The sequence below is a fragment of the Chelonoidis abingdonii genome, chromosome 13 (genome assembly GCF_003597395.2).
Source record: "Chelonoidis abingdonii isolate Lonesome George chromosome 13, CheloAbing_2.0, whole genome shotgun sequence".
NCBI lineage: Eukaryota > Metazoa > Chordata > Testudines > Testudinidae > Chelonoidis > Chelonoidis abingdonii.
In genome coordinates this window covers 10,795,896-10,816,508 of record NC_133781.1, presented here as the reverse complement: position 1 = coordinate 10,816,508, position 20,613 = coordinate 10,795,896, and the positions used below count along the sequence as shown (strand labels likewise).

Here is a 20,613-nt window from a genome sequence, read left to right as displayed (position 1 = left end):
GCAATGTGAATGCCTCGGGAGGCTGGGGGGAGCCAGTAATGGGCGTTGCTGCGCTGGACCGGCTGGAGAGCTGTAGGCCCTGGCAGACTGGCCACACTTATGGGTCCGTTGGGTCATCAGGGACAGCAGCAGTGCCAAAGCAACCTTGCCGTATCCTGTGGGGTAACGGAATTGGGAGTCGTTCCCCCTATGGGGCCCATCCAGTGCCAACCGATACACCTAGGTTGCACAGCTGCCGCCGCCGCAGCAGCGCCCGAGCCGCCGCGCTCCCGTGGGGAGCCATGTAAGCGCCCGGCTGCTCGCGGATCGCTCCGGCCCCCGGCCCGCTGCCGAGATGAAGAAGCAATTCAACCGCATGCGGCAGCTCGCCAACCAGACCGTGGGCAGGTAGGGGGCGGCCCGGCCCGGCGGGGAGCGGGACCGAACCGGGGCCCTGCTGGGGGCGCACCAGCCTGGGCAACCCCCCCACTCGTGTGTCCGGTCACTTCCCAGCCAGGGCTCCTGCCCCCCGCTCCGTGCAGCGTCCCTCCCCGTGCGATCGGGGCGCCCTGCTCGGTTTGCGGCTCTGCCCGGGGTTTGCTAAATCTCTCTGGCGGGGCTAGTGGCCTCTCAGCTGCCAGACCTGGGTGTAGCTTCCACCCTCCTTCTCCCGGGCTTCTCGCTGTGTTATCGACTTATTCCTCGGACCCCCCTCCCTCCGCGCCCCCAGCCAGGCTGCCCATCGGTACCCTGCGCAGTGGGTGCCTTGTACCTTGTCAGGCTGCTCCTTGGCCTGATGGGTTGTGTTAGGAGCCTGCTGGCTTGGGCGATGGAATCGGTGCGGTGGATTTTTCCAGATGCGCCTCACCTGGATGGCTGGCCCTGCGTATTCACTGGCGTGCCCCATCCTTTATTCCTCCGTGGCGTTTCCTGGTGGGTGAGATCTCTGCTGGCAGCCTCTCGCTGGGCTCCCACTCGCCTGGCCTTCCTGGGGGATCTGCGGCAGCAGGAGTTTGCAGGAACTAGAGAGGAGGTTGGAGCAGGTGTTGGGAAGGGAGAGGTCTGCTGGCAGCGGGCAAGAGCCCAGCGGTAACTGGTGCAGAACCCGGCCTGTCAATGAAGTTTGCTTTGGACTCTGGAGTCAGACTCTGATTCTGCAGCGTAATGGGGCTCCACAGTGGGTGGGCACATGCAGCTGTGGCCAGATCAGGGCCTTACTGACACCCCCCCAAAGATGATGCCCCTGATAAAAGGCATAAACAAGCCAGACACTGGTTTTGGTTCCATTTGGTTTTTGCCCTCAGGTATTGGGCAGGTGGAGAGTCTGGAGTATCATGATGGGAATAGAGCATCAGCTCTGCTGTGTTGTGGCCAGGCCTGGCCCAGTCCTATCTGCCCAGACTGATTGATTAAGGAGGCTCTTTCTGGTGCCAATTAAACTCCCCTGTGGGGATGAACATTGTTCTGTTTCTTTGTTGACTGGATGTTGTTCCTGGACTATTGCCGTGGACCCCGTATCGGTTTCTCTGGGTTTTGGCTTTGACACTGAACTCATTTTGGGCTGAATCAGGTTGGCTGGTGCTTGAATGGAGCTGGTAGGGTTGTTCCTGATTCTGCAATGAGCTCTGTGTGGATGGAGCCCATCAAAGTCGGTTGGGGCACGAGGGATGCCCGGGGCAACTCACCCTGTGATAGGATTTCGATTGGTTGTCTTACGCCCATCCCTAGGGTTATGCTTGCTAGGATTGGATGGAGCTTGGGAACCTGGGGAATACTCTGCGTGATCAGATGTGCTGTCTGGGACTGTGTCCAAAGACATGGTTTAGTTTATTGTTGTATAATTCTCCAAAATTTTGCAATGGCTTTCTATAGAGAGAGAGAGGGGGGGGGGGAGTTTTTTTGTTTTCTTTCTCTAATTAAACAAGTTCTTTTAGCTGGCAGACAGGTGTAGGGGCAATGGAAAGGGAGAGCGGCTGAGTGGATTTCATGGAGTGTTATAACCCAGAAAATGCATCCCTGGGGCAGCGTATTTTGGCTTCTAACCTGTTTGTTGTCAGAATCTCATACTCCTTCTAACCTTTGGAGTGCTGGTCTTGAAAACAACAAGCCCGTGAATTGGCTCAATTCATGTCACACGTGTAAGCTGCGCAGAATGGACTTCACCGTTCCCAGCAAGCTGTTGGGGTGTCATGTCTCTGCCTTTGAAACTGTGCAGCTCACAACCACAAACAGAGTGACCCTGGCGGCCTCTAGTTACCCGGCCTCTGTGCCGGCTCTGTTTTGCATTAGCTCACGGAGCTTTGTTGTTTTTATGTTGTTTGCTGTGCAGCTCTGAGATGTGATGCGAGGCTGTCTTGCCACATACCCTGATTCAGGATGGAACTTGCGCTCGTGCTTAAGTGATTTTCTGAATCAGTGTCTCACTTTCTATGATACCAGATCACACCGAGCAGTGGCCCCTGTCAGAGCCTGGGGCCCCTTTATGTTAGGTGCTGTGCATACAACTAACAAAACATGGAGTTTACTCAAGGGCTGTTGGATGCAAGGTTTGAAATCCCAAGAAAAATCCAGTGAGCTCAGACTTGCAATGATACCGTTTTTATTTCGTTTTGCTTTTGGAGGAGGGGGGCTGAACGGCTCCTCTGACGTTCATCATGCACAGCTAGGGATTGCATTGGCCCTGCTTTGAGTTGCTGTTGCACTATAAAACTGCATGGCATTTTGCAGAGAAGATCCCTCCCCAAGATGCTTATGATCTCAGGTCTGAGCGCTGCACAGAAGGGCCCCTGAAGTTGATGGGTTTCTGCAGGGGCATCAGGATCCACCGGCACTGATGTCATTAAAGGGATCGGGTCTCAAATTAGACATTGCACAGGAAGGGCCTGAAGAGCTTGGCAGGGAACAACAGGGAAGGACCTTATGATGCACTTGTCACATCTGCCTATTTCTTGGTGTAGTTCTCAAGTGAGCAGATGGCAATTGGGGGCACTGTCCGGAGTGAAGGCTGTGGTGAAGCTGGGCTAGAGAGGAGAAGTGAGTTTTGAGGTGTGCTCTCAAGGAAAGTGAGGTATCATGGCAAGCAGCATCAGATGCTCAGTAGGTTGTGTGTGGGGAGGGGGGGGCAGTTTTCAGCACTGCCCGCCCCAAGTGTTTCAGAATCATGAGTCAGGCCCTCAAAACCATGAGAGTGCCTGGAAAGTCATGAGATGTTTCTCACTTTGGGGGTATTTCCCTTCTGGTTTTGGAGCCTTTGGGGATCACGTTTCTGGCTTTTCTCCTCAGCCATGAGGGCTAGAAATGGAAGCTGTTTAAATGGAAGTTGAGGTTCTCGCATCATCACCTGGCTCTGGAAGCTGGAACTTTGCAAAGAGCATCAGCAGACACGAGGCTGGGGATAAAATCGCAAGAGTTGGCAAGACTGGATTTACCATTATAACTGTGCCAGCCTCTGGATTTGAACTGTGAGCAGAGCAGAGCCCGCTGAGACACTTGCTCTGTGGAATCTGGAATACTGACCGATAACATACTGCACGTATGGAGCCAGCTGTTGGAAGCCAGGCGTCTTGCTGAGATAGCTGGCGAACAAAGCGTGTGCTGATTTGAAAGCATGTACTTCTGTGATCTCAGCTGCAGCAGTGCTGAATCACTGTACCGTCTCTTTTGCAGTGCGAGTCTGTGGGGTCCCGGCTGTCCCGAAACAGATGGCTTGGTCCTAGCCTCGCTCTGCAGGATGCTTGCTTTAATCATTGTCTGAGAGACTTCTGTCCTAGGAACGTATGAATTGCATCCACATCAGGCCTGCATCCTGTATCCAACAGTGACTAGTATGTGATTCTTCAGAGGAAATTTCTTCCCACCCCTGGTCAGTTAACAGTTGTCTTATGCTCCAAGCCTATGAGGGTTTGTACGTCTCAGCCAGTCTCTTTGGTATCTTGTCTAATGCAAGCATGGATGTTCTCAGCATTCAGATAAGTGTCTAATTCTCTATTGAATCCTGCTATGCTCTTGGCCAAAATACTGTGGGGTGGCCCGGAGTTCAAGTGCGAGGAAAATAGAGGTTATTTAGTCATGTGTATTGATATTGGAGCCATCACATTTTAAAAATAAATAGGCAGCTATTCTGGTTGGATTGAATTTTGTCAATTTTTTAATGCCATTACGTATAACAAACAGGGGTAGCGAGAGAACTGCTTGCCATAAGCCTGGCATTGAGACATGCCAGAGGTGTGCATGCAACTTGGTTTTGCTCCCTTTGCAGTCCATGAGTCCTGCCATGGATTTCCATGGGAGCGGGATGGGTGGGGCATGTGGTAGCAGCAGACCCGGGTGCTGATGCGAGGCAGTGGCTGGAGGCACAGACCTGGGGAGCAGCCCATTTGGAAGCGGTCCCACGAGGCATTTTGTCAATACTGCCTTGGAGAGCAAGCAGGGCTTGGCATGGCCACGTGTGGGCTGCAGGGGAAAGGGACTGGGCAGTGGTCAGAACGGGGTTGACTGTGGAGGCTGAGGAATGGATGGAGATTGGAACTTCTGTTCAATGATCATGAAATGTGGTGCTGGGTAAAGGTACCCCCTGGACCTTCCTGAAGAGGTGATGTCCTCAAACAGGTCCAGTGTAGCTTGCAGCTGGGCACGCTTCCTGCAACGCATCTGAATGGAGGGATGGCTGAGCTGAAGAGAGAGCTGTTCATCCATCTAGTCCTAGGTCTCAGTGCTGAGGTTGCCAGTTCATGTGTGTTGTAGAAGGGCTTTGGCAATATTGGGACTGAAATTTACCAGCCCCTCCCACAGCAAACAGCTGTCGCAAGGTAACGATCTTCTTTCTCTATGGATTGTGTCTCCCAAATAAGTCAAGTGCTTTCAGTTGTCTGTAACGATCCCATGACGTGGTTTGTAATAGCCAGGTTTTGTCCCTTTCCCCTCGTTGTTATTCTGCTTCACCCCAGAGATGCTGCATATTAGTAGCATGTACATAATTTGTAATCTGCTCTAGGATCAGATCAAAGTCGGTACAGAACTAGCGGACCAGATCCCCAGCTGCGGTCAGTTGGCTTAGCTCCATTGGCTTCAGTAGAGCTGATCCATACCAGCTGGGGCTCTCACTCATAAGTGATTCCTGTGGAGGCCAGGCGCGTCAGAGAGCTTTGCCAATGAGTTACACAGCTATTTGCTAGACAGCAGTACAGTGGTCAGTTAGGACTCGGGTGCTATCCCCAGTTCTGGAGGGGGAGTGTGCTCTAGTGATTAGAGCGGGGGAGTCAGGAATGCTGGCTTCTTTTCCTGGCTTTGGGAAGGTAGCGCGGTCCTGTGGCTAGGCCAGTGGTTTCAGACGACACAACCAAGCACATATATTTAGCAGCTTCTTTCTGAGCGAGAGTGTGGCTGAGAGTAGTGGCTGTGAGTAGGGGCTGCCGTTATCAGGGGCCTGGTCATTAAAGTGAACTTGTGTAACATTTCAGTTCCCTTATTTTTGACATGAGGTGGCTGATAATCGACTGCTTCTTAAGGTGGATGTACAAGGTGCGAAGGAGGGTGAAGTGCAGGTAAATATGAACAGCAGTGAGTGGAGCTGGTGAGACCTGAATTCCTGGTATCCTGGCTTCCAGCTCAGTGCACCTTCCAGTAGGCTAAAGGATATTTTGACATAGGGAGGGTCTCTCCCTCTTCCCCCAGGCCATAGGCATAATGGCCTAGAGAAACAAATGTGCCATGCATGAGGGCTCTTCTTAACATGCCCAAATGAGCCTGTCCCTAGTCAAGATGGCCCCTCTGCTCTGTGGTTAAGAAATGGTGATAGCTCGGCTGTGCCACGAACCCCAGCTCAGGCAGAGAGCAGCACCCAGGATCCTCCAGGCAAAGAGGCTACACGTTCTGGTGCCAGTGTCTGGTCTCAGAAGCCTGAAGTCTGTCACTCTAAACCTGCTGGGTGGGCACTAAGGGCTTGGCTTCACATCCAGCGTGACAGCGATGCAGCTACACTGCTGGAGCGCTTTAGTGGAGATGCTCCTACACTGATAGGAGAGCTTCTCCCATTGGCTTGGTAACCCACCTCCCTGAGAGGCGGTAGCTATGTGGCTGGGAGAAGCTCTCCTGACGACTGCCCTGTCTGTCCGGGGACGGGGGGTGGGAGCGAGGTCGCTATAACTGTGTCATGCAGGGAGATGGATTTTTCGCACTTCTGAGCGATGTACCTATACCGATATAGGTCTGTAGTGTAGACCTGGCCTAAGAGGCATCTCATATCATGGCGTTCCCTTGCTTTGGGTGGGCATCACACTTACCTAATCCTAATCCCTTTTAAAGGAGCTTTCTCTCTGCCCTCGCTGAGATGAGTGGGGCCCACGCAGGCCATGCTATTCAAGCTGTGAGTGGGCCCTGCAGTTACCCCAAGGCACTGAAATACATTTCCATGTTGTTCTCTCTCCAAATGCAGCCTAGCATTTTATTCGGCTTCCCCACTGCTGCTGTGCACTGAGCAGACATAGCCACTCAGCTGTGAATATAGCATAATGAATAAAAAGGACAGGGTGGCTTATTTGTTTGTATGTTTCCCTAGGACAGTTAACTCACAAGGAACAAATGATTTGCATTTAACCCACCGGTTGCTTGTCTCTTTGGATCCAAGGTGTCTTACCACCTCACCCCCCCACCCCAAAATCTCATTTCTGAGGTATCCTTCCCCCCTCCCATCTTCAGAGATGGGAGTCATGCTCACAGATAACAGCAGGCCTCTGGTCCACATTCTGAAACAGATACAGACATCCATGTGGCTGCTCCCCACCGTTCCTTTAAATTTATATTTGAAGGTCTTCCCTTTGGCTGCTTTAAGGGGGAAGGATAATATCCTGGCAAAGAAAGATGAAGCTGGAAGAGGCTGGTTTAATTTGATTCAGGTCTTTGGAGGAACGTTTGTCCCAGAAAACAATTGAATCTTTCCAGAAGACTGGCAATTCCTTCCCCCTCCCCCTATGTAGGATTTAGGGGAAATAAAGGCAATAAAGGATCATCTGTATTAGGAGCTTAGCTCTGGTGGATTTGCATCAAAATGTGCATGACAATTCATGCTAGTGGCTGCTTTTTAGCATAGGAGTTAGAAACAGAAACAGTAATAGAGGTGTGAAACAGGCCTGCCAGTATCAGAATCACTCTGCTTCTGTTGCTGCATAGACCTTTCCCTAGCAGCTGCAGTGTGAAACTGCTATGATTCTGATTGGTGCTGCCCTGAAACCGAGCTGAACTTTGTTAATTTCACCTTGCTGCAACCTGGGAAAGCCTAGGGACAAGAGGCTGCGTGCTGACTCTGGCAGACAGCAGGGCATCGATTTATGTTTGGAAGATCAGTTTCATAACCCTGAGTCCTAGAGACATTCATTTGGTTAAATGGCAGTTCACATTCTTCTGCAGAAGCTGATGGTTTCGGTTTCCACTCTTGCTAGGGAAAACAAATGAAATTTTCCAGTTCAGGTCATTCAACAGTAAATAAATGAAATTAAATGCACTTGTACTTTTTTGCTCTGATATGCAAGTCTTTTGTCTGAGGCCATTTTAAATAATAGTGGTGCATTGGAAGGTGCCATCAAGTGGATCTTTGGTCATTAGACAATCACACCTGGTTGGGAGTGTGCTAAGCGCTGTTCTTTTAGACTAACGGGGAGAAGCAATTAAGCCCTTTTATACAATGATGGCTAGAAACAATAGGAGGTTTCTGCCCAAGGCAATTGGCTGCATGGCAAAGCCTGAGCAGGGCTAAGCCATGTGGTCAGAGGGGGGTTCTCGATTGCAAATGCAGGGGCTGAGGGATTGTTTGACAAGCTCTCTGTCTTGTGGCTAGGGAAAGAAAGCCAGCAAAAGACCAGAGAACTAGCCATGCGAGGGAAAGCTCCTGGGGGCCCAGGATGCACTGGAAAGGCAGGCTTGGACATAGTGAGCAAGAGAGCTGTCTGCTTTTCTGTTTTTACTGCGTTCAGGGAAACAGGACTTTGTGTAGATTCTTTGTCAACAAACAGGACTGCACCAAAGAAATATGTGACTGGTATAATCAATTTCTCTTCCCAGTGTAAACAACCCAGCAAAGCCCCTGGCTAACTGCTCCAGCTAATGAGTAAACAATAACCTCTTCCAGTTGAGGATTTCAAAGCACTTCACAAGAATGAACTGAAATCTTCACAGTTCTGTGCACAATTGAAGGAATATATTGTCATGCCATGCAGTCCCTCCGTGCTGTCCAGTTGTTCTGTTGCTCAGTGATTACAATTTTTGTTTGTATATGTTGCTAGTTTAAAAAAACACCAAGAACTTGACCTTACTTGTGTTACTGTTACCTCAGGAGATATGAGAATGAAAAGAAGCTACTTCTAGTGAAAAGTAAATTAAAAGCAAACTCTGAACCTTGGCATCCCTGGATTTCAGGGAAATTTTAATCTGGGTCCAAGCTTTGTGAGTCATTCCCATCTCTACTTCTTGCTGTTTGTGCTGTCAGTTTGAGATGTAGTCACTTAAAAAATGTTTCCAAGTAGTTTCAGGTTTCACACCTGTCCCTGAAGGCCCCTGCCAATTCTTGTGCTTTCACAGTTTCCTTTTCCTTACAACCATCTTCCTGTCCTTGGCTGCTGCGTGAAAGACCCACACAAACAGTAGGAGAAACTGTCTGGCCATATAAGAAAAGGGTGAAACTGACAATGACAATACAGTAGTGCTGCCAAATGCCCAGTGGAAACAAACTGAAAAAGGAGAGGGGAAAATTGGGTTTTTTTACTCTCCCTTTGTTACAGTGGGCTGAGCTGTCACCTGTAACTTTAGTTAGTGAAATGTGTTCAGACAATTGACAGTTTTATTATTTATTACAATAGCACCTGTTGGCCCCAACTGAGATCAGGGTTTTATTGTGCTAGGTGCTGGACAAACACAAAGTGAGAGGCAGCAGTTTTAACTTACTTTGTACTTCATCCAGCCTCATTCGCCAGCAGAGGGTTGTTATGTTTGGGTTTGCAGCATTGCAAGAGACACACATTAGATTCCAACACCGAGGCCGCGATCCTGCGTATGCTTAGGTGCTAAAGCAGCTGAGCGAGCCAACTGAAGTCGATGGTCCTGCTCAGATGCTTAATTAAGCATGTGCAGAAATGTTGACATGAAGATTTACCTAGGCCTAATTCAGGACATAACTGAAGCATATACTTAAGCAGATGCTTAAATCTGAGTGTGCACTAAAGTACTTTGCTGAAGTGGGGGTCTTAGATGTTAAGTTCTTTGGTGCTGAGGTCTCTAGGTGCTATTACAGTATAACAATAATAGTAATTTTCAATAATCTTCTTAATACAGACTCAGGAGAGATTCTTTGCTGGCTGGGGCTCCTTCTATGCTCTTCTAAAAATCCTCTGTTTCCAGCCTAAGCTACTCTGCCCTTTGTTGTCCCCTTTGAAGCGCTGTGTGGTAGATGCAATGGCTCCTGGCAGGGTGGGAGGAAGAAAGAACAGAGCCCCCCCCTCCCTTGCTAGCTGTTGAGCCTATCTGTCTTCCCAGATGACTCAGGCAGGAATCATCTTTCTTAGTTCCTCCAGGGTCCATCCCACTAGTTACAAGTGGTGTCGCTGGGAGCCGATCTCAGATCAGCACGAGGGGTAATTCTGTGTGCAGTGGTCCCATCCGAAAGTGCCGTCCTCAGGGGATGGATGTTCTCGTTGACTGTGCTGGGAACCAAATCTAGCTGCTGTGCTCGCTGCTTGGCCCCAGAAATTACAAGGGCAATTTGCAAATGCAGGGGACATTCCTACTAAAATCAAGGGCTAGATTCGCCCTCTGGAAGCAGCTATGATGGAGACAGAATTCAGCTCCAAGGCAGAGCAGGGGGCAGTACTGGTCCCTCCCTGGGGGATTCTGCCAGCTTTAATTCAAGGCGGAACTGCAGAGGAGCGCTACCCTGGAGAGATGCTGAATCCACGTACCTCCCTACCAGCCTGGCCCGGCCCCTCTCTGGCCAGCCTTGCCCACTGCAATGGCTTGGTCTGGACCCTGGGCAGAGCAGAGGTGGTGTGAGCTGCTTGCATAGCTGTGTTCTCTATGCTGGCAGATTTACCACCCCAAAACCCAGGGAGAGATCCAGGCCCTAAATCTTTGTTGAAACCCTTGGAGAGGCCTGAAGCCGAACCTTGGATCTGGGCCCCCTGGAATATTTTGGGCCCTGTCTCTTAGTCCCTTTGAATTGATCAAGGTCATCATCCAGTAGCTGCAAATGAGATGCCGACAAATTTCAGAATATCCTGGGAATTAGAGGCTAAACTGACCTCAGGGTTATACCCATGCAGCCCAAGATCTGGCAACACCATTGACTTCTGGGGAGTTATTTCAGGTTTCTGTCAGGGTCTTTGGCCCGTGTGCATCATTTTATTTTTATTTTAAATTTTTATTTTATTTTATTTCCCCTTAGTAAATCTGGGCCCAAACAAATGGGGGAAGTGTCCCCCAGCCTCAGAATTGACCCATTTTGTGGCGGATCCAGGAACGGCTCCTCCGGCACGACTTGTTTCTGTGAAATGATGGCAGTTGCATTAGCAAATATCTGGAGTGTTCTCGGTGGCAATTGACAAGCTGCAGTGAAGATGCTGTAACTTGGGCACATCTAGCCTCAGTCCAGAGTCCATCGGGAATGGTGCCAAGCACCTTGGATGGGCTTCTCAGGCACACCAGGGTTTATTGCGCTGGAGGTCTGTCGTTCATCGAGGAAGAAGGAAACAGGACCTAATCTGATGCATTATAAACTCCAGATCACACATTGTCTGTTTCCTGTGGACCTTTTGGCAGTGGGATGAGCTGGTTTGGGGGAGGGAGAGTTGGATTCCAACTCCGTTTTTTCCTTTGCCTGCAGCCTTCAAATGCATTTGCTGATGCTCTAGTAGAGAGACTATCATAAGTGAGAAAAACTAATCCACATGCTGAAGGAATCCAAGTCAAATCCGCTGCAGAAAGGAAAGAAAGAAATGGCCCAAACGACAGCAGCTCAGCTAACCTCGAAGGTCCTGACACTGCACAGACACAGCGAGAGATTCCCTTGCTAATTCTGTCAGCAAGCAGAGGAATTACTGTTGTTTGAGTAGAGTCAACAGTAAAATACCCAGTGCACAGCCAGCATGAAGACAGGTGCTTCCAACTGGAGTTCGATCCTACAGGCTCCTGTGCACATAAGTAACTCTACTCACATGAGTAGCTCCCTTGAACGCGAATGGCAATACGCAGGGCAGGGTGTGGGGCCAGGCTGCAGGATTAAATGGCGAAGCTAATGCATCTCGAAACTCCTGCAGAGCTAGTCTAGATAGTTTTACAGGCCACTGTCTCCTGTTCCCTTCCCTGTGGAATGCACCGGGAAGGCCCATGCTCTCCAGTGATCCTCAGAGCCATGCCAAGAGGTGTTCTGATGGCTGGTAAGGCCAGCCAACCCAGACAGCTCAGAGGGCAGGGACCAAATGCAAAGCAGCCTGCTGGACTCCGGGTTGGGGTTTGAGCGAAAGACCAACAACCTACCCCTGTAAAAGAGCGGCCATTCTGGCAAAGAGCTGGATGGACGGCCTTGTTCAGCCGCTTCCAGCCCCAGGAGGCTTCAGAGTGTTCTCCGTTCTTGTTTGTTCATGTTGCTGGGAAGTTGGGGAGACAAGTTTGTTGCGTGGGCATGGTCTGCGCAGAGGGTAGCAGCCTAGCAGGATCAGGAAGGGGCTCTCAGCCAGAAGTGGGGGAACGAATGGGAGAGACAGACCAGTGGTGGAGTTTTCATGAGCTGGATGAATGTGGCACGCATGAGAAGTTAACGACTCATCCTGCTGTTAGAGCCAGCCATGGCGTAAGGGCATCATCTCCCACTCAGCAATGCCTATCGGGCCGTGCCTGCATTCTAGGCCTGGGTGCACACACCTCTGGCAAGGTGCACAAGGCACTGAACAGCCATCTTCCATTGGTCTTCATCCTGGGCTGCGTTTGACCTGGTGACCTCCAGGTGAAAGGCCTTTACTAGCTCCCCCAACCATCCGTCTTGCCCATGAGTGGATTATACCCAGCTGTCATTTTTGACAATGTGTCTGATTTTTCAAGGGTGCTGCATTTCATCTGGCTGGTAAATGTATGCTCCCTACTCCTGTTATGGTTGGTCACGAATTCCCCAGAAAACCTGCTTTCCTTACCAGAGGGGGACCTGTTTCTTTTGTTCTGCTTTACACCCAAGGTAAATGGAGCCTAAGAAACCTGCCCCTGGAGATGTGTTGCTCATCTGGCTACCAGCAGCACTGGTTCTCTGTAAAATCCCAAGACCCCACTACCACAGTTCCCTAGCAGTCATTAGTCACTGTGAGTGTTGAAAGTTTTCCCCTTCTGGACATATTATTGGGTTCATCTGTGCCTCTGGTCTTCAGGTTTAACTAGCTCACTCCTCTTTTCTGATAAACATCACCTGCGTCGGTGTCTGCTGCTCTTGGAGGCACTTAGTATCTTAATTATTGTAGCATGCCATTATTACTAACTTTGGAGGGTTACAGGGACTGAGCTGGGCTTAAAATAATAACAGAATTCTCCTCTCCACTTGGTGGCCTAGTGCATTAAATCCTTACGTAAATAGTTACATTCTCAACAGCCCCTTTTTGCAGCATCCCAGTCAAAAAAAAAGCTGGTGATAAGCCATAGAGAGCACTGGTTTAATGGTTAAATCCTACAACCCGGGGGCAGGAATTCTGGTTTCAAATCCTGTCTCCGATACTTACTTGCTGTGTATCCTTGGGGCAGTCACTTAACCTCTCTGAGCTGCAAAATGGTGATAATATTTGCTCTCTGCATGGTGGGGGAGGAAGGGCTGGTGAGGCTCAGTGGCTGTGAAGTGCTTTGCAGATGCTCTCTAGAAAATGTTTTATTTCTCACTGCTCTATTTACCTCTGCCTTGATAACTTTATTGGTCTTTCTGGTATCTGTGCTTATGTTGGTTCTTGGTTTTCCTTCGGATCACAGTGATGTCGAGTTAGTAGCAGATACTAGGAAAATCTGCACAATTCCATGGTGGGTCTCACTTGGATTGTCCTATCTTTAGGCAAAAATAACCCCCCAGAAATTTCCAAAAACATTTTTGAATGTGAATTAATTTTTCAGTGAATCAGAAAATGGGCACTTCACAATGTTATGAAAACTGGCATTTCTGGTTTCCCAGCAGACAGTTGTGAATGTATTTTTAAGATTCACAGTTTCCAAGGCCAGAAGGAACCACTCTGATCAGCTCGTCTGAGCTCCTGTACGACACAGGCCAGGGAACTGCGCCTGGATAATTTCTAGAGCAGATCTTTTAGGAAAACATCCTATCTTGATTGAAAAATTGTCAATGATGGAGAATCCACCATGACCCTTGATACATTGTTTCAGTGGTTAATCACTTTAATTTTAAGGGTGAGAGCTCAGGCAATGATTTTTATTTTTCCTGGTGGCTGCTTCACCCCTGGTCTGCCCCGAGGTCCCATCCCCACTCTGCTTCTTCCCCCAAGGCCCCTCCCTTGTTCTGCCTCTTCCCATCTCTGCTCCTCCCCCTCCCCTGAAGCCCTCACGCTTGCTCTCTGCTCTCCCTGGAGTGCCTCTTGCCAGCTGCCAAACAGCTGTGTCTGGTGGGTGCTGAGCACCCCCCCCCCCTTTTTTTTTTCTGTGAGTGTGTGAGCCCCAGAGTACCCCTGGAGTTGGCCCCTATGGGTGAAAGGCTTGGGAAAGGGGGGAATTTTTCCATCAATTTTTTCCATCCTTCTTGACCTGCACTCTTGGATCTCTGTCCTGCATCTAAATTATATGGTAACGCCCCGGGGAATGGAGGGGAACCCGGCGTTACTATGCGGATCATTGTGAGGACTGGAATACTTGTGGCACCTTAGAGACTAACAAATTTATTTCATCAAAAGCTTTCATGGGCTACAGCTCACTTCTTCGGACGCATAGAGTGGGACACACAGACAGAAGATACATACATACAGAGAATATACAAATTAGATACAGTTAACTTAGGTTTAAACAGAGACTGGGAATGGTTGGGTCATTACACTAATTGAATCTATTTCCCCATGTTAAGTTCTCCTCACACCTTCTATGGGTCATCTCGATTATCACTTCAAAGGTTTTTTTTTCTCCCGCTGACGATAGCTCATCTCAATTGATTGGACTCTTCCAGTTGGTATGGGTACTTCCACCTTTTCATGTTCTCTATATGTATAAATATCTTCTTGCTGTGTGTTCCATTCTATGCATCCGAAGAAGTGAGCTGTAGCCCACGAAAGCTTATGCTGAAATAAATTTGTTAGTCTCTAAGTTGCCACAAGTACGCCTGTTCTTTTTGCGGATACAGACTAACACGGCTGCTACTCTGAAACCTGTCATTGTGAGGATTGTTTTCCGAGAGGGTCTAGACGCAGGCTCTTTCACAAAGGCAATGAGTTACTTGTCCTTAAATCAAGTAGAGTGTGTGCCTCTGGTTTGTGTTCTCCATGGTTTGGATTTAGACTTTGCCTAATAGGGAACAAGGGCAGGAGATCAGGGTGGGGTTGAATAATGTAATGACCAGAGGCGTTTTTTGGGATTTTTCAGATGTGACCATTGATCTTGGGTCCCTCAGTTTTTCTGGTACTCAGTTTGTGGCACCGTAAAGAAGAAATCCTGGCCCTTGATTTGAGCCATTCAGGTGATTGGCCTTGTTTGAACCGGGGCTTCTTGCCGACAGGATAGGTGCAAAGCTGACCGAGGAAAACAGGGAGGTGGGTTTGTTCTCTTGTGCCCTGGGAAGGAAGGCGGGATGGATTTTAATCCTCCTTTGTAAGACAGTGACAGTGGCAAGACTGATGATGAACTATTAATGGAGAAGGCAGAGGTATGTTTTGTCCTCAAATTGAACATAAATCATGAGCTCCTGCGTCGCTGGAACCCAAACCGCAGGGGGACGACGGAGACGCGTGCCGTGAGTTTGTGAGAATACCCCGACACTTGTGAGCGCAGGGAGGGTAAACAGGACCGTGCCAGGGACGTGCTTGTCAGGGTTTCAGATAAATGATGCTTCCCAGAAACTGCTGCTAGAATCTGACCTGACTTTGCAGAGAGCTCAGCAGACTGAGCATAATTCTGACAGTGCCAATGGCCAGGTACGGGAGTGAGTGGCTTGGAGGGGGTTAGAGGAGGGGGTTGGGGTTAAGAGGTAGATTAGTGCAGTGGTTTTCAACCTTTCCAGATTATTGTACCCCCGTCAGGAGTCTGATTTGTCCTGCGTACCCCCAGGTTTCACCTCATTAGAAAACTACCTGCTTACAAAATCAGACGTAAAAATACAAAAGTGTCACAGCACAATATCACTGAACAATTGCTGACTTTCTTATATTTACCATAGAATTATAAAATAAATCAATTGGAATATAACTATCATACTTGCATTTCAGTGTATCGTATATAGAGCGGTATAAACAAGTCATTGTCTGTATGCAATTTTAGTTTGTACTGACTTTGCTAGTTCTTTTTAGGTAGCCTGTTGTAAACCTAGGCAAATATCTAGATGAGTTGATATACCCCCTGGAAGCAGGGCTTTGGAGCGGAGCCTGGAGCTGGAGCATGGATGACCAGTAGGTTTTTGCCTGGAGCTGGAGTGGAGCCAAAGTGGAGCAATTCAAAAATTTGATTGCTCCAAATCCCTGCCGGGAAGACCTCTGTATACCCCCAGGGGTACGCGTATCCCTGGTTGAGAGCCGTTGTATTAGAGCACAGTAAAAGACACACACACACACTCCCACCATGCATACTGAGAACTCAGATGCCTCGAACAAGGAAATGCTTGTGCTGATGGGCTGACCAGGACGGACAAAATGCTCAGAGAACAAGAAAAGCATCCCAAGCTAATACACCCTCTGCTTCAATCGCAGACAGTCCAAGGGAGGATCAAAAGACTGTTTCTAGCCTATGCTGAATATAAAGGCACTGGCTGCTCATTCAAAGTGTGTGTCCTCACTGGCTGCAGCTAATGGGTTGTGTCTTGGGTCAGTGTGCGGAAGAACTGATGTGTGTGCTAGGAGCCATGCAGGGCAGGCAGTGTGACCTGCTTCCCGCCCACAGGAGCTTTACAACTGCAAATGTACATGTAATGCAGCAACCAGAGGTGATGGCGCAGTAGAGGGGTGGGGAAGAGTTTGCTGGAATGGCAGAGACAAGCTCAGTCTGAGGCTTGGTTTGTGCAGGCTATGAAGCGAACGTGGATTCTTTACGCTTAGTGTTGTAAGTAGCTGGTTCCTTGAACTCTTTGCAGCAGAAAGGAGGGTTGGATGAGGCTGGAGGGTTGGTCTGCCTGGCAGGTTCTGGGAGAGTTCTCCAACCATGCTGGGCAGCCTGGGGAATGGGATGGAGGAGGAGATAGAAGAGCTATTGCGGCTTGGCAGAGCAGAGGGGATGTTAGAGATGCAGGCAGAAGCTGAGTATTCGGGGCCTCAAGGGAAGGACAGACTGTTTGAATGTGATAGAGCACTTTGAGGAAATGGCCTCAGACAGCAGCAGGCCAAGGACAGGAGCTGTTCCTTACCCTGCCCACCAGACAAGGGGAGTTTTATGTCCAGCTGTCACTGAAGTCGGTGAGCAGCGGTTGCGAATGGCTCCGAGCAGGGCTGTGGAAGAAATTGCTGAGCCCGCGGAGCACTTCAGACTCTGAAAAATAGCACCATTTCCATAGGTGGTGACCTGCAGCGACTGTGGGTCAGAGAGCAAGAGCAGGAGATCTGCTCACATCAGGCTCAGGGGATCAGGAAGCACCCTGGTATTTTCCCTTTTTCGATGCCACCAGTGGTTTTCTCCAGTACCTCTGCACCTGAATGGTGCCAGTCAGCTGCCTCTCCCGCCTGGCTCAGGCAATGTGGTTTCTGTAGCCTCCTGTTTGCTAGTGCTGGTGAGACGTTCAGGGGAAAGGCTTGACTTTTGACGTAGCCATCTCTGTGTCACTTGAAGCTGGACTGTGAAGCGGATTGGAATGCATGTGTGGGAGGGTTCTGTGTCAATAGCGTGCTTTTTGGGATCATGTGTTCATCACTCTGAAATAGCAACAGTCATTTACCTGGCAGCCAGCGGGGAGTGGGGGAGCTCCTTTTACAAGGCCCATTGTCTGTTAAAGTGAGTATATGTCAGAAGAGGGAGGAGAAGGAGCAAAGGCCTGTTACAGCCCAGGCACTGCAAATAAACTTTCACCTTCCTTGTCATTCTGGGCCCAGCCTTGCAGGGACCTGAGCGCTTTCAATTCCTGTTGGAGTCCAGGGAAGCTGAGAATGCTCATAACCTGCCAGGATTGGGACCTTCAAGAACATCACTTAGTGCCATTCCTCATGCCCCTAATAGCGAGGCCTTGTCTACATGGGAAGGTTGTATCAGTGTAACTGAACTAGGGTTTAAAACCGGAGCTAGCCCCTGGGTGAACACTTAATATCAGCTGAAGAACAGCTTATTTTGGTGTAGCTGAAACCAATTCCCAGTTGTAGTAGAGAGAGACTATAATGAAGCTACTAAAAGGAGAACAATCCTGCTAGCAAATAGTATTTATAATGGAGAGAATGATGGCTTAAGGAACAGCTAGGTTAACACCTTTTTAAAGTGTGGTCATAGCAAGGTAAGTGACTGTAAAGCCGGAATTCAGGAATCCCATGTTCGTCTCTGTGACTCCAGATCTGCTCAGTTTATACACTAAGGGCCTGATTCTCCACTCTGTTACTCTGGGTTTACACCCACAAAACCTCAGTAAAATCAGGAGTTACACCGGTGTGAAACTGGACTAACACAGAGGTGGGTGGATGAAGCGCCAGGCTTTTTACCCTCCTGTTCTCTAATGCGGATGCTGCAAACTCCACCCAGGAGCTGAGAGTCCCGACTGGGTTCTGTCTGCCTGCGATGTCAGCACTGTTAATAAAGATTCTGCAGTCGAACTTAATGCTCTCTTGGCTCATGATGCACGCGGCAGAACAGACTGGGTAGGTCTATGCTGCAATTAGACACCTGCGGCTGGCCCGTGCCAGCTGACTCGGGCTAAGGGGCTGTTTCATTGAAGGGGAGGTAGATGTTTGAGCTTGAGTTGGCATCTGGGCCCTAGGACCCCGCAAGGTGGGAGGGTCCCAGAACCCAAACCTCCACACTGCAATTAAACAGCCCTTGAGCCTGAGTCAGCTGGTACTGACCAGCCCCGGGGTAGACATACCCTCTGGCTCCCTCTCCCATAGCTGCCTCAGCTCTGCCAAGCCAATGGACAGAGAGCCTTGGCTGTGACAGTCCAGCCAGCGAAGGTGACTTGGATGCAGAGGCCGATCCGTGCAGTCTTGAGGGGCAGTTGTCTTTGCATCTCAGACCTGTGCCTCAAAATCAGAGCTAAAATCTCGGCCCTCCAGCAAAGAAGGGGACCTGAAGACGTTTTGCGACTGCTGTGGGAAGGTGGGGCAGGGCAGTTACAGCGCTGAGTCTTCGGGCTGAAAGAGGCATGGAGTCTCGAACCGATCTCACTGCTTTGGGAAATAAAGGGCACCATGGCTTTTCAAGCCCTGAGCGCCCTTGTGGCGCCGAAGGCAGGTGCCACATGCTGGAGATCAGCCCTGCTGCTCCTTGGCTTTTCTCTCTCCTGCTATTCCCGCCACCATCCATCCTTCCCTCTTGCCTTCTGGTATGCCCTAATATCCTACACCAGCCTGGGCCTTCGCAGCCACATCATGGATATTCATGTTACGGTCACAAACGCTGGCATGGTGCTCTGGCCCCACCGGAGCTGCTTTGCCAAGAGCTGCACGCATCAAGGAGCACATGGCTGCTCCTTTAAATAAATCATCCCTCTTAATAATTCATGGAAGGAAACCATAGTGAAAGCCATTTGCAGAGAGAGGTGGATTCTGCGTCACGGGCTCCAGTTCCGGTGCTCATGTGTGGGGTGTTTTCATCTCCTTGCTCTTTCTCCAGGGCCTCCCTCCCATCAGCAAGTAAAAGAACACCCCTAGGAAAGGCGCAGGCTGTGAAAACAGCAGGAGTCAGCAGAACTTCCCCTCCCTTCGGGATCTGGGCCGTTGTGTTGTGATTGGTGCGTCAGAGCGTTAGTTTAACAGTTCCTTTCCGGCTGGCAGGCTGCGCTCTGGCTGGCTCTGCAGGGAGCTGGGGAGCAAGGGCTGCAGTGCTGTAGTGGCTAGAACCTGGGCTGAGGACTCCTGGGTTCTTTTCCCAGCTCGGTCATTGGGTGACCTTACTCTGTGCCGCAGTCGCCCTGCCTGTGCAGTGGAGATGATTCCTCCCTGCCGCGCAGACGGTCATGAGGCTGCTGCACAAGTGGCAGGAGGAGTGGTTGCCCCAGAGTGAAGGTCGCCTGGGGATTTCTTCGCCCTTCCAGGATGTCAGGTGCAGCAAACTCCACCTTGTGAACAGCAGGGAGTACAGAGCAAACGTGCAGCCTGCACAATTGGACTGTGCCCTTTGCCCCAGCGTGCCCATAAGCATGCTCACACTCTGCTCTCGTAGTTACCTGCACCAGCCCTCTACACAGAAACGCAGCCTGCTCCTGGGAGACCCCTGCATCTGCTTTCCTGTACAGCCCCTTCATGGTGCCCTCTGACACTCTGCTCTCACTGACCCTTCACAACACCCACAGACCACACTCATCTCCCTGTAACTGCTGACAATCCCCTGCACCCTGCTACTGACACAACCTCGGCATCACGGTGCTGCAGTGAGGCGCACTGCATCTCTCAAGGGACGCCTGCCCCTTGTTCCTTTGCTCAAGCACACGGAGGTCAGGGAGAGGGGGCTCACCACCCCTTTCCCCGAGGGGCACAGTCCCCCCACATGCCGTCATTTCACAATCACAGCTCTGCCAAACCGCGCTAACTAATCTTGCCACCATTCAGTACAACTACACCTCACCCAGTGAGTGCAGCTGGATTGTGTGCCAGTAAGTCACAGTATCTATTGCCGGCTCCTTGAGCGAGGCCTAACCATGAATGAAACTGGGTGTCCAGACCTCCCCAGCCAGAGCGCAGTTGTGTGGGGGGAGGTAAAAAGTGGCTAATAGGGAGATCGGGATCCAAGTTCCTTATATAGCACTCCCAAAAGACCCATATGGTCCTGAGCAGCTGTGGGAAAGCACAAATTGCTCATGCACTGTGATGGCACCACCCGCCCCCCAACCCCGCGCTTTGCAGTACACCGGTCATCAATGTTCATGTTGAGGCTGATTGAGGCTCTGCTTTGTGGGCTGGGCACTGGCAAGTTTTATCTGAACCATCATGCAGCGTTTCACAGCCCCAAACCCCGCTCCCTCCGGTTTCACTGCTTTTAGTTTGATGTGGAGGGACGGGGAGCTCAAGTCAGCAGATGGACTCCCCGCAGCAAAGCCCCCGTGATGGGAAGCCGGGAGAGCAGCTTTCCCGTGGTTAGTCAGAGGCTCAGGCTGAGAGATGCCTCCTGCCTGACCTCACTGAAGGTCCTGAGACTCATGCTCCTCCCTGCTCCAGCAAATCGGGAGGAAGGGGCCGACGCAGGTCGCTGCAAGAGACAATGCCAACTTCACAGAGAACAGTGGGGTGCTGTATGCCTGGGAGTGCGCCGCTGCTGGGATGGGTCACTTGGGGCTGGTTGCTGTTGATTGCCTGGTGC

At 50.3% G+C, this 20,613-nt stretch overlaps 1 protein-coding gene across 6 annotated transcripts in view; it reads left to right on the top strand.

The window, feature by feature from the left end:
• The first annotated feature begins 240 nt into the window (after window positions 1–240).
• Window positions 241–20,613, top strand: part of ARHGAP44 (Rho GTPase activating protein 44) — a 165,781-nt gene continuing 145,408 nt past the window's right edge. For all 6 annotated transcript variants that reach the window (XM_032777065.2, XM_032777061.2, XM_032777064.2 and 3 more), the window contains exon 1: window positions 241–387. In XM_032777065.2, the coding sequence (XP_032632956.1) occupies window positions 335–387 (53 nt within the window). In that variant the 5' untranslated portion in view covers window positions 241–334. The remainder of the gene's footprint in view (window positions 388–20,613) is intronic.